This window comes from Terrapene carolina, unplaced genomic scaffold (assembly GCF_002925995.2).
Source record: "Terrapene carolina triunguis isolate 2854851 unplaced genomic scaffold, T_m_triunguis-2.0 Scaffold139, whole genome shotgun sequence".
Taxonomy (NCBI): Eukaryota; Metazoa; Chordata; order Testudines; family Emydidae; genus Terrapene; species Terrapene triunguis.
This window is the reverse complement of record NW_020664490.1, coordinates 10541360-10556034: the sequence shown is the minus strand read 5'-3', so window position 1 is coordinate 10556034 and position 14675 is coordinate 10541360. Positions and strand designations below refer to the sequence as shown.

Below are 14675 nucleotides of genomic sequence, written 5' to 3'. Positions count from 1 at the left end.
AGGAGGTGTGGTTTACACATACAGCAACACATCCTGAAAGTGAATGCACTGAATATTTAAATCTCCAGTGTTTGTTGTTGTTTAAGCATTGACTGCATATTCAGTGATGTGTACAAGACAGACATGATTCTTGCCTTAAGAAGCTTACAGTCAAAATAGACAATACACTGGGAGACCTAGAAGATGATGCTGGTGACTTTGTTTTAGATTTTATTTAATGAGGTGGTGACAGCTTTCATTCATATGCATTTGAGAGTCTCAGTATTTTTCATTTAACAGTATTCTATAAATGGATTAGAGGAAAAAGACTCTATTTTAAAAATGTACACGTGGGAGAACAGAATCAACCAGTGAGGAAGCAGATAGAGCAGTTCCTGCTGGAGCAATTGCAAAACTCACCAAAACATCATGAAACAAATTTTTAGCTCTGAACAGTCTAAAAAAACCCTTCATCTATTAAGACTGTAATATATTGCTTTCTCTGAGTTGAGCATTATCATCTAGTTATGTTGGAAAGTATTAGTACCTCTTAAACTGGCCCACAAAGATTTATGAGTATAACCAGCTATAGTATTGCCAACAAGATTACACACTATCTATGGAGAAAGTCTATATCTTCTGGGACATTAACTTTGCTAATGTCCTGCTGAAAAAGATTTTTAAAGCTAGTCAATCTAGCTCCCCGAGCTCTCTGACAAAGAGGACTTAGAAGTTTATATCTCAATAGGCACCCCACTCAAGAAATGTTCCTGATTTTAATTTGCCCATTAACCAGGCACTTTATCCCCACTGAACTGTGGTCAGACTTACCGCCGATCTGTCTCTCTTCTTTTTTGGTTGTCTATTGTTGAATCTAGATAGAAGTATGGTAGTGAGAAACATTTGGAGAATTTATATGGGCCATGGCGGGAAGACTTAATGGTTAGTTACTTATCTTTTTGTTCTGGGAGAGAGAATCTTTGTTAAGCTAATCAATTAGCTGGGCAAGTGCCAATGGGAATTTGATTTATCTTCATTCCAGTGTGGTATGTACTTTTTTTCTTTGCATAAAAATAAATTAACCTCGCCCCAACCCCCTTTATACTAAACGTCAAATTTGTCACATTGATAAACACTTTCTAAATATGCAGATTGATAGATTAAAATGCATCAAAAAGCATTTCAGCTTAAGTTTAACTTTTTCCTTTCACCTCAAAAACAGTTGGAGCTACAAATCTCTAAGTTCAATGGACCTGGCAAAAGTATGTTTTAAAGTAAACTATGCTGAATGGACATTCCCCTATTAACTTTTCTATATGATGTTTTCTGTACGGTACTTCTAAAGTTGACTTTTTCTATAAACTAGTGGCTTTCAAACTACTGTTCTGCAGATAAAGGTTTTCCCTCTTTACTGACTATATAAAGGCTGAAGTTCATAAGCTTACAATGTGGGAGCAAGAGATGGAAGACTGTTCAGAATGCCTGTTAGAGGGCATATGCGAGAGATGTGCCAAGAAAATCCATGCTCAACAGATTGCAACTTTCTAATCTGTGGTATGCGGGGAGCCAAAAGAACATAGGGGATGCCTGGGATTTTGGTCATCTAGGAAGGTGTCAAAATTAATGTTCAAAACATTCACTTCCTTTATATTTTCTTATAATATTATATTCTCTATCATTTTGTATATATTTGACTAACACAATTCATTACACGCTCTCTAACAATTGAGTAGTTCATAAACAAGTGCTTCCTCTGCCATTAGCGCAGGCAGGCAGCAGCAGCAGATTCACATGGTTATGATGGATGCTGGAACTATTTTTATAGTGGGAGTGCTGAGAGCCATTGAACCAAACTGTAGATCCTGTATATAATGGAAACCACATCATGCTGGGGGGGCTGCCACATCCCTAGTTCCAGCACCTATGGACAAGAGTCAATATGGGAGGATTTAGGTTTCTTAAATCCCTCAAAATAGCATCTTCCATCACATTCATGTTGGGCCTCATACTCTTCTTTCTTTGACCTCAGCTCTAAATCTTCTGTAAAAGCATACCTTCTTCAACACATTGGACATTACCCCACCATTACAGTCCTCTTGTTCTCAATTGATGCAAGATTGCAACTTGCTGGGATCATCTAAGTATCTCATTTGTGCCAAAATTAAAGCTGCAGATGTTAAGAATAGGCCATATCTTATGACACTGAAAACTGTTTAGTTCTTCTTTGAGTAGTATCCCTACCAGTGCTCCACTGTAGGTGTATCCATGCTCCTGTGTCTCAGATAGGAGATTTTAGGTACCAGTGTCTGTTTGACCCACACAGGCGCTTTCCCTGTCTCATGCCTTGTCTTGAGGCTATCTAGTGTTGTGCGGGCAAACTGTCCTCAGTTCCTTCTCAACCACCCTTGCCTGAAATGGAGCATTAGCAGAGTCTGAGAGACAATTCATTTTAAACTTTATTTTAGGTTATAGAGTAGCTAGTAGAGTTTACATTATCGAGATCTGTTTCCACTTCTGTAGCCTTCATCAAAAATGTTCCCATCACAGAAATATGCAGAGCAGCAACTTGGGCATCTGCTCATACTTTTGAGGAACAATATGCAATCACCTATGATTCAGCATCAGATGCTATGTTTGGATCCATGGTATTCTCATCAGTACTAGACTTGACTCTGAAGCTGCATCCCTCCATCAGGGTACTGCTGTAGAGTAACTTACAGTTGAGCACCCATGGACACTGCTACCTAAAATTTCTGATCTGAGGTGCAGGGATGCGGATACACCTACAGTGAAGCACCCATAGTGGGACACATCTCAAAGAACCACTGTTATTGTATAACGTGAGTAATGTCGCCTTCCCTTCCTCAGATGTTTTTAATGGCCTGTTTCTGAGCCACATAACAGAGCTGTGATCACTACTGTGCTGAATGCTCTCAAGTCCAGGGATAAAAGATTTTTGCTTGTGTATGCAAGTCTAATACACATCTGTCACATAATATGAAGGGGAAACATAGGCAAGAGAAGCACATAGACAGTCTTCTTTCTTTCATGAAGAGTAAAGTGAGACATGAGGCATTCTCTTGTTAAATGCAAAACGTAAAATTTAGTAGAATTTCCCATGTTACGTGAAACTATTTCCAACTAAATAGCATAATCTTCTATGTTGGTTAGTGCAGCCTGTGAAAGAGGCCCTTCAAAATGTGAGAGGTATGGTCAAATCTAGGGAAACAGTGTTGGAGTGGCTTGGATAAAATATATTGAGCAAGTAACATTCAAAATGGCTGGTGACCAAAACAGAGAATTTGGCAATACTGATTAGAGCTGGTCAGACTTTCTTTTACAAAACTTCTTTCTGTTCAAAAATGCTGTTTTATTTTAAACACATCTGTGTAACATTTTTATCAGTTTAGAAGAAAAGAGCATTGCGGGGGGGGGGGGGGGTTCACAGATCCAGGAATGTCGAGAGAGAGAGACATCCTCAGATTCCAACCACCCACCTCCACCCCAGAATAACTAATAATTTGGTGATTAGGGCACTCACCTGGGTTACTGGAGACATGTGCTCTGCTTGATTTGGAGTAGGGACTTGAACCTGGGTCTTCCATGTCTAACATGTGTCCTAACCACCAGGCTATGGAGTCAACAGCAAATGACTAACTGTAGCAAAACATCTTACAGAATACAAAGAAAGCATAGGAAATATTACAGATATGGAAGTTAACTGAGACAAAACTGGGAAGTTTTTATTTGTGATCACTGAGGAACCCATGGACAGTTTAGGATTGAGGCAGGTATGTTCCTGAGCACTGCAATGGCATATGTCAGATGATTCTTTCACAAGGGTTGGCAGCTGGAGATCAGAAATGTGAAATCTGTTCTGCCACAGTAGGATTAGGATTATTATTACAAATGATTTCTGGTTTTCTTGATATTGGGCAAAGGAAGAGAACCAAAACAGGTATTGTGTGTGAGCAGGGTAAGATCATTGATACCTTTCAGAAATATATAGTGCACATCTGGACATTTGGGTATGCGTTAGTTACAAATGGGTGTGTTGCAAGATCAAGTAATAAAGATGTATGCGATCTCTGCAGAATGACAATCTAAGAGTGACACAATTCACAAACATAATACTTTGAATTTAAAAAATCCTATATAAATTATATTTTAGTAAAATATGACTGTCTGACATTGTTTCACTAATTTGAAAATGAACAAGGAAGGACTTTGAAGATTATGAGCAAAATAAGAATCAGTGGTGATTGTGGATAGATATTTGGCTGTGTGTGTGTTCTCCCTGTGTGCTGTCCCAGCTCTGTACAGACAGTTGGCACAGCAGACCTTGAGCAATCTGCCCAATAACAAGATCTGTTAAGGTACGAAGGCACCCAGCCAGGTTTATTGTCAATGAAGCACGGTAATAGCACCTGGCAGACTCTACGAGGGTACTAAGACATGTATGCCTGTGACAATGGACACAGCTCAGTCAGTGGCAGGACTTTCCACTGCCCCCTAGGCTGGCCAAAGATACTCCCTCTGAAATAAATCTTAATACCCTGATATAAACAAGTTACATACTATCCTCTTGACCTTCTCTTTTAGGAGGATCAGTGTGTTTCTGTTATTATTGGGAGGTGTTTTTGTACTATCCTGGATATCAGGATGTTCTGGTATCACTTGATATCGGGATGTATTTGCGTGAATACTCGGGTACTTAACACTTCTTAGGAATGTGTATTTCTGCAATATCAGCCCTGTTCTTGCCAGATTCTGTGAGCAGGCCCTGCCTCATACCAGGCCTCTGATACAAGGGTTTATGTCTCAGGCTGTCTTCCTACTACATTGATATGTGTAATTTGTTATCGAGGATTCACAAAGACCTTGCTGTTAGATACGAGGCACTTCTGGAATAATGCATAGATTTTACCATCCAAACAGCATCCTCTTGTTGGCTGAATCTACCGATAATTTTGGATTTGAAAGGGTTTGGAAGTCTCTCTTGTTGTTTGTTGAGTTGAAATTCAGCATAGGTTTCACTCATCCTGTCTATTGTATGAAGTTGTTGCCTTGTAAATGAGTCTTTATCCCGGTTTGGACAATGAAGGAGGATTTCTTCCTTTGAGAGAGAGCTTGGCTTTAGATTGGACTTCATGTATGAAGGAGGATCTGCAATCAAGGCATGCTTCTAAGCAGGAGATAATGTTTTTTCAAGTATTTGCTACTAAGAGAGTTTGGTACACAGCTGATTTACATGGTATTCCTGCTTTTCATGATGAGAACATACTTGTTTTTCTAGTAAGATCAAATCGGGTGTCTTAAAAAACGTGAGCTTGCATTTGTTGATGATTTGATTGCTGCATGTGATAAAACTATAGGTCTTTTTGTCCCAAGCATGCATCAGTGTGTTCATTTGAGACAGGAAGGGGTGGAATGGTGGATGCTAAGTAAGGACTAAAAGGGAACTAAGTGCAACCATAGCAATTGCTTATCAGAAAGCATCTTAAACTAGCTGAAATCTCTCTGATATTCCCCATTTATCCTATTTATTTCTGGTGATTAGGGATAACTGCCCCTTTGAAAATGTCATCATTTCAAGCAAGAGCTGCCACTGATTCACTAGCGCAGTCTGCAGCACTGTCTCCTAGAGAAGATGATGCCATCTCCATTCTACTGCAGTCCAGTACAACTTCAGTTCTGGAAAGAGAAGATTACAGAGCGGTGATGTTTAACTGACATAGCAAAATCTTATTAGCTGCATTAGGAATTAGTAACATGGAACAAATTATTTCTAGTCTTTAAAGTTAAAATTGTACTCCATTAGGGGTAATGATCTATCGATTGCCCTGCAGGCATTGCTAGTGTGGCGAAGGTCTTTTGCAATAGTAAAAGGTACCAGCCTAAGGCTTACGATAAAGTGGCTTACCAACAACCATAGATATCCTTGATCCTCCTCATTGCTTATCTATATTATACTGCTGTTGCTGAAAACAAATAACATGTCTTTAATTACTACATGCTAATTTTTTGTGAGCTTTGGCAACAGGAAAAAAGCCGGGGTACCAATGTAAACATTTCTGGTTTCCCATTATTTGCGTGATTATGAAGTTACTGACACCATACTGCAATCTTAGGAACTCTGTATCTCTCATCTTATCTGTAAATACAAATAATGCACATTGGAAAACATAATCCCAACTATACATATTAAATGATGGGGCCTAAATTAGCTGTTACCACTCAAGAAAGAGATCTTGGAGTCATTGTGGATAGTTCTCTGAAAACATCCACTCAATGTGCAGCCACAGTCAAAAAAAGCGAACAGAATGTTGGGAATCATTAAGAAAGGGATAGGTAATAAAACAGAAAATATCATATTGCCTCTATATAAATCCATGGTGTGCTCACATCTTGAATACTGCGTGCAGATGTGCTTGCCCCATTTCAAAAAAATAATAATATTGGAATCGGAAAAGGTTCAGAAAAGGGCAAAAAAATGATTAGGGGTATGGAATGGCTGCCATATGAGGAGAGATTAATAAAACTGGTACTTTTCAGCTTGGAAAAGAGGTGACTACGGGGGGATATGATAGAAGTCTTTACAATCATGACGGGTGTGGAGAAAATAAATAAGGAAGTGTTATTTACTCCTTCTCCTAACACAAGAACTAGGGGTCACCAAATGAAATTAATAGGCAGCAGGTTTAAAACAAACTAAAGGAAGTATTTTTTTCACACAACACACAGTCAACCTGTGGAATTCTTTGACAGGATGTTGTGAAGGCCAAGACTATAACAGGGTTCAAAAAAGAACTAGATAAGTTCATGGAGGTTAGTTCCATCATTGGCTATTAGCCAGGATAGGCAGGGATGGTGTCCCTACCCTCTGTGTGACAGAAGTTGGGAATGGGCAACAGGGGATGGATCACTTCATGGTTACCTGTTGTGTTTATTCCCTCTGGGGCACCTGGCATTGGCCACTGTTGGAAGACATAATACTGGGCTAGATGGACCTTTGGTTTGACCCAGTATGGCCGTTCTTGTGTTCTTAAGATAGGAATTTACACCACTGAGCTATCATCTGGATCTCTCCTCTTTCTCTCAATGTGATAATTGGTAATATTGTTCAGATGTCTTGAACCTCGTAGGCTAATGCTCCTTGCTACAATGGAACTCAAAGAACCACAGTCAGTATGTATACTGCTCGTATTTTGTGGTTGTCTGTTCTATTCATCATTTTGCAGTTTTCTTGGTGGTATAATATATAACATTTTTATTGCTAGATATTCTTGCTGAAATCTATTATCTGGCATTCTGCAATTGGAACTGAGTTTTGTAGTAATACGTAAGTGTTGACTCCCTTTTTCTTTGTATTATTGTGCATAGAATCAGCATTTACACCCAAACTGTCTTGATCCTTCATCAGTCTATATCAGACAATGGTGAGTGGAAATAATAGAGCTTTGCCAAACATTCTAAGTCCCATCTGAACATACTCTGAAATCACCTCTTACTACTTCTCTGTTCTCCTTTGGCTGAGCCTGGCCCAGTGGCCAAGAGAGTCAAGAGGCCTTTTTTTCCTCTGTGTGGGTGGGGCTCTGTTCCTGTAGTACTCTCTGATTTGGTTGAGGGGGACAAAAAGAAAACCAGGAAAAATTCATGCGGTTGTATTTTGTAACTTACAAAGCCTACATGAATCACTGTGCAGTTAGGAAAAGATGATGCTGTGTACAGAAGGGGGGAGGGGGGTTGCTTGTTTTTCCCTTCTCCTTTGGCTGAAATTCCATTAACATCTTAATCTAAGTGGAAAATATTTTTTTCTAATCATTTTTTAGTGTAGTTTACCTAGCCCTATACCCTCCCCAATACTGCTGCAGCTGACTTAGTCCTTATGTATGGAAGTGGCCAATCTGGGGTGATTAATTCCATTATTTAGTGGAAACTGTTAGCTTACATTACAGCTTAGTTTTCTAAGTGGGGATGTGGCAGCAGAATCATGTATATAAACTTTGAAACAAAGTCAAGACCTATTAATCTCAGTGTCTGTCTGGCAAGCAGAGGCTTAGTAGTACGATAGTGTTAAATTCCTCAGTGGAAACTTAGAGAAGATCTACACTACCATTTAAGTTGATCTAACTTACACCGCTTGGGGGTGTGGAACCCCCCCTCCCACCGAGTGATGCAAGTTTTGCGCTGTCTATACCAGTGCTATGTCAGCGGGAACTTACACTTCTCACTGAGATGGAGCAATTATGCCAACAGGAGAGCGCACTCCCGTTGGTATAGCACATCTTCACCAGACACGCTACACTGGCGCAGGTGCACTGATGTAGTGCCGCGGTGTAGACATGCCCTTACTCTTTTTATCTAGTACTGTTACAATATTTGAAGACAAAAGTTGCCGGACACTGGTGTGTGCAGCAGAGGCACCTATCCCACATGCTTGCCTTTCCAGGCCACAGTCTAGCATATAAAAATCTCTTGCATGTACTCATATAAACCCATAAGCAATGTGAAACTTGACAAACCTTGCCTGTAGGTTCACAATGATACTTGTACATGGGGAAAATATGGTCATTTAAACAAACTTCAGGGCCTGTGAATGAATCATTTCAGAGAGGGGGGAAAAGTTATACCAAAGCAGTTTTGAACTGAACTTTGAATAGTTTGCGCAGCAAAAGGAAAGAGAAGGAGGAGGAGGAGGATTTCAATTATCTAGGCCAAGGGCAGGAGAGAAGAAGCTTTGTGAAGGTGATGTGCTCAGTCTCCAGTTGATCATGTGTAAGTCTGTCTCATGGAGGAGTAAGCACTTTGTGTGACCTTCCTGGCCCTATTCAGGCTAGATGTGATGGCTTCTCCATAGGATCATATTCTCTGGGAGTGAGTAGAACATTCAGCCATATGACTGGGGGCAGGGGGAATTAACCTTTCTAATTTTCTACTGTTCCTTGATTATCCAGATACCTAAGTTGTGGGCACTTCACTGTGCTTCTTCTTACACCAAGTCTTAGACATTTCTCCACCCTTTTATTCTCGTCCCACATGTTTCTTCATACACTATTAGGTTGTTTGTCATATTTATTTATGATTTTTCTTGACATTTTTATACTTCCCCAGGACTGCAGTTGAAGGATTAGCAGGAACATTGTCCTACACCCACCCCAAATATCAGTTCAGTAGGAAGAAATAACATTGATATGATAAGTATCAAAGGGGTAGCCGTGTTAGTCTGGATCTGTAAAAGCAGCAAAGAGTCCTGTGGCACCTTATAGACTAACAGACGTATAGGACCATGAGCTTTTGTGGGTGAATACCCACTTCTTCGGATATGATAGAGGTCTATACAATCATGACTGGTGTGGAGAAAGTAAATAAGAAACATAACACAAGAACTAGGGGTCACCAAATGAAATTAATAGGCAGCAGGTTTAAAACAAACGAAAGGAAATTTTTTTTCACACAATGTATGGTCAATCTGAGGAACTCCTTGCCAGAGGATGCTATGAAGGCCAAGATTATAACAGGGTTAAAAAAAGATAAGTTTATGGAGGATAGGTCCATCAATGGCTGTTAGCAAGGGTGGGCAGGGATGGTTTCCCTTGCCTTTGTTTGCCAGAAGCTGGGAATGGGCAACAGGGGATGGATCACTGGATGATTACCTGTTCTGTTCATTTCCTCCGGGGCACCTGGCATTGGCCACTGTTGGAAGACAGACCTTTGGTCTGATCCAGTATGGCCGTTCTTATGTTCTTATTGACAGGCGCTTGAATTCCTATTCTCTTCCTTAGTACGCATCTCCTCCTGGTCTTCTCACTTACACTTTGGCTGAGGTGAAGTACATAGGAGCTATGAGCACCTTAATGAGAGCTCTAATAATGGTGGAGTGAGTGCAGAACTTCTGCTTCTCTCTTACTATGGAAGCACTAGTAAAGAATACATAGTTATAAATTACTTCACCAAATTTAAGACTTCTTAACTCTTCATCGGACAACTGAATTTTTCTATGCAAATTTTCAAGATTAAAAATACTCAGATTTTAGAGGAAATATTTTAAAACACTCCCACATTAAAAGTTTGTCCTGTAAGTCTAACTTTTTGGATGTTTAGAATCTAAAAATCAGTAAGACATATGAACACAATAATTCACACACAAATTAGGTCTCATAACATCTTGAGCATTTGTATTGTAATGCAAAACCCTAAGTCCAGCCCTATATGTTACCTATGTACCCACAATGCAATCAATTCACATATGTAGGTAATAAATATATGATGGATTTTGTTAAGGTTTTACATCAGTCTAAGATGGAAAAATGTTGTGTCTGCACTGTATTCCTTTACATGTTAGAAGTGGAAGGAAGTTTCTTATATGTGATGAAGAATGTCAGTGCAGGTATTAATATATGTAGTAGGGAGAGAGCCTGAGACATAAGCCCTTGTATTAGGGGCCTGAGATGAGGCAGGACCTGCTCACAAAATCTGGCAAGAACAGTCCTGATAATGCCGAAATACACATTCCTAAGAAGTGCTAAGCACAGAGTACTCGTGCAAGCACATCCCGATATCAAGGATAGTGCAAAAACATTCCCCAAGGATAACAGAAACACACTGACCCCTCCTAAAAGATAAGGTCAGGAGGACAGTACATAACTTGTTTTTATCAGGGTATAAAGATGTATCTCAGAGGGAGTATCTTTGGCCAGCTTAGGGGGCAGTGGAAAGTCCTGCCATTGACTGAGCTGCGTCTATTGTCATGGGCATGCATGTTTTAGTATCCCTGAAGGGTCTGCCAAGTGTTAATACCGTATTTTGTCAACAATAATCCTGACTGGGTGCCTTCGTACCTTAATGGATCTTGTCATTGGGCGGTTCGCTTGAGGTCTGCCATGCCAGCAGTCTGCGCAGAGCTGGGACAGCACACAGGGAGAGCACGCGCACACACACAACAGAACATCAAACCACAATATACAGTAAGGAAAGTTCTCTTAACTAGATATTTGCTTGCCTTTAAGGGAGTGTATGTGAGGGATTTGCACTTGTCAAGCGAACTAGACTGTATTCTAATAGTTTTGGGTGATGAGATCCGTCTGTATTAGTGGTTTGCATAGCACCTATTAACACAGCCGTTCCTTGGGTATGGCGAATCGGGGAGACTGCCCTGGGCCCCACACTTTGGAGGGCCCCACTCTTCGATAAAATCAAAAGGAGGCGGTGGGGAAATGAGGCGGGAGGCAGGCGGGGGGGGGGGCAAGGAAGAGCCCCCCTACCAGAACCTCCCCCTTCCTCCAGCGCCTCCTGCGCACCGGTGGGCCCCACCGATCAGCGCCTCCCCCTCCTTCTCAGCACCTACCACCTGTCGCGGATCAGATGTTTTGTGGCATCAGGATGTGCTGGGGGTAAGGGGAGAGGAGCGAGGGCACAGCATGCTTGGGGAAGGGGGAGCAACTGGGTGGGGAAGAGGCAGGGCGGGGGCAGGGCAGGAAGAGGTGGGGCGGGGCAGAGTGGGGGTGGGAAGAAGCAGGGTGGGGTGGGGCCTTGGGGAAAGCGATAGAGTGGAGGCGGGGCCTAGTCGGAGTCAGGGGGAGCACCCCCTGGCAGATTAGAAATTCTGCGCCTATGTCCCAGGCCCCACACCCCCCTAGTGACGGCCCGTCCTATTAATGTAGTATCTAAACACATTTCCTTCCTCATTGATCAGCTGGTGTGGATGTGTATTCAAAGTATATACTATACACTTACAGATTTTTTTTTCAGTATGCATAGTTAGTGGCATTAATTCCATAAAAAACAAATAATTTGACACGTTATATTACCTTATGTTTTAAACCTTGACCTAAAGAACGTCCTGTGTTTGACATTCGCAGAAGGTTTTTGGACCTGCTTTTGATGTAAATATATTAGTGTGAAGTTTCTCTCATAGTTTCTAGTGGAAATACAATTGAAAAATTTACCCTGGTGTATTACTGGTTTCAGCTAGCCATTACCTTTTTAGAACAGAGCAAATGCATTCCGCATTTCCGCTCATCACTGATACAAGGTCTCCTCATGGCTCCTCCAGACACTTCCCTAGTAACTCATCAATTCCTCCTCCTACCCACTCCAGTAGCTTGAGGTCCTGAAAATTGTTAGGATAGCCACTAGAAATAAACATGATTACATCCCTTGTTGATAGATATGGTACAGTGGATTATTTGTGCTCGATTCTCCTTCTTTCTTGTCTGAACTACGTCACAGATGCCATTAATTGACTACAAAGATAAATGATATACCTATATGCAGTGTGTTTTGGCCAGTGACACCAAAAAGCTTGTTTGTTTCTCTTAAACAATTTGGAAGGAACCTGTGAGGAGAAAGACGTGGAGACAGTCCTGATGTACAAATCAATTAGTGGATCAGTTTCTCTTAAATTAAGAAAGTGAGTGATGCTGTCATGTGAACTCAGTCCACACCTTGCTGCAGACTCTTCTAATCCTGTCTGGGCTAAAAAGCCTAAATCTTTTTTTTTTTTTTTTTTTAACTCTGTGAAGTGTCTGATGATGAAATTTGTTGCCATTATGACTGTAATCCCTCCACTTTCATGCACATATATTCTATCCATCCTCAGGCCAAGAACCATTTTGCAGGCGTAAATGCAAGAGCCGTGTGGGTGGTATATAAACTCTAACCTGAACAGCTTGCTGTGTTCTCAAGTGGGAGGGTAATTTCGCCCCTTCATTGATTTTACTGATGTCTCTTATGAGCAAATAGTGCCATTTCCCCCAACCTGTGATGAATTACATGTGCTACAGGGTGGGTTGTTGCTCACCAGAGAATTAAGCAGGAGCAACAACCTTGCTTCACTTTCCTCAAACCTTTCATGAGTGACGGACACCTGCATCATGTCATATAATCTTAACATTTTGAGATATAAAAGCAGTCTTCTGGTATGTTCTCCTAGAAAACACAGCTTAAACTGATAGAAAAACACTCACAATGCAGAGGGATCATTTACAGAAAAACAATGGATTATAATTTGCTAAAATCTTCAAAAGTAAACTGTAAATTTTACATGGTCTCTGTGCCATGAAATCTTTCTGTTCCATGTACCTACAGTAAACATAATATTTATGAGTCAGGGTTACTGCAGTATTGTATTCACTGTAGAGTGGCAAAAGCGTGGATTTGAAGGGGGCCCTCTGTACAGATTCAATAAATTCTTCCCTCTCCCATAAAACTTCTTAAGGGGAATAAATATAAGCATGTTTGTGCTTTCTGTGCTGTTTTTGCAACATTTCTTTGCTAGTTTCCTTAACTGCTAACTTGTACAGTTTCTTTGTCTTTTAGAATGTCGGGTAGTGAAATCTACTTCCTATACCAAAATAGCTTCAACATCACGTAGGAGCACCACCAAGAGCCCGGGTCCATCTAGACGCAGCAAGTCTCCTGCCTCTACCAGCTCAGGTAAAGCAAAGAAGAAATGTTTCCTACTAGCAAAAACAAATGCTTTTGAATACAGTTGGTACTGTTAAAATCTCTGGGGGGGGGGGAGGTTGCAAGATACTGTACATATACAATAATTTACACTAAAATGTCATGTTTTGTATCAGACAGTTACCTCGGTTTCTGAGAGACAATGTTTATTTCCCAATCTAAATTGTAGAAAAATACCTGTATTGCAAAATCTTAAATAGCACAACATGGTAACTATGTCTGAGAGTCAGGGTTACTGCAGTAATGCACTGAATGTACCGTGACAAAAACTTGGATCTTCATGGAGCCCTCTGTACAGACTCAATAGATTCTTCCCCCTCCCATGAATGGGAGAAGAGAAAAGGGCAAAGTAGAAGAGGGTACATGAAGCTATGAAATGAAACTGAGGTAAAGAGACTGAGGAGGGTTGGAGCAAACAGCCAATCAACCCAGGGTCGAGAAGGTCCAGTCAAAACTAGAAACATTTCTCTGAATGTCGGAAGGTACCTGAGTTGGCTGCTTTCATTGCTGCTCCTATCAGCTGGAGTCTCTAGCTGTTTCTTTTCCAACAACACGTAGGGAGGCAGGGCATCCCTATATCCCAGTGCTCCCAGAATGGGGGAGGTCTCCTTTGCACAAGTTTAGAGGTTTTTGGGGGAGGGGTGGCCTTGCTGGGCCCCATTTTATTCCATCCCCGCAATGCAGCAGTCCCTGGTTTGTGCTGTTTCTGCAGCTATACTACTGGCTGGAGTGTCTGGCTGGTGTTCCTCTCTGCAGTTTTTCCCCAAGAGAAAAGTAAGTAATTGGTTACCTTTCAGTGGTGACCAGTGAATATGCAATTAACAGTTCTTAATAGTTGACATGCAGATATTGTGTACAACATAGGGTTGCCATCTCTGACTGAAGCTATTCTGGGAAAAAAATATTTTTTCAACATGACGGAATGTCATTTTCTTAAAATACCCTATTAAAATCTCCCGGATTGCTTTCAGTTCTCACCGGGAGAGGGATGCCAATTCCAGGAGACTCCAGGCCAATCCCGGAGGGTTGGCAACCCTATCCGAAGAGGACACATGAGATTGCAACCTGCAAATAAAGCCATACAGTAATTCCTCACTTAACGTCGTAGTTATGTTCCTGATAAATGCGACTTTAAGTGAAACAATGTTAAGCGAATCCAATTTCCCCATAAGAATTAATGTAAATAGCGGGGGTTAGGTTCAAGGGATTTTTTTTTTTTTTTTTTTTTT

General features: G+C 40.9%; 1 protein-coding gene across 3 annotated transcripts in view; it reads left to right on the top strand.

Moving 5' to 3' along the window:
• LOC113406795 (serine/threonine-protein kinase DCLK1) overlaps positions 1-14675 on the top strand; it is a 346452-nt gene that overhangs the window by 234499 nt on the left and 97278 nt on the right. For all 3 annotated transcript variants that reach the window (XM_026653519.1, XM_026653520.1, XM_026653518.1), the window contains exon 4: positions 13300-13416. In XM_026653519.1, coding sequence (XP_026509304.1) covers positions 13300-13416 — 117 coding nt within the window. The remainder of the gene's footprint in view (positions 1-13299; positions 13417-14675) is intronic.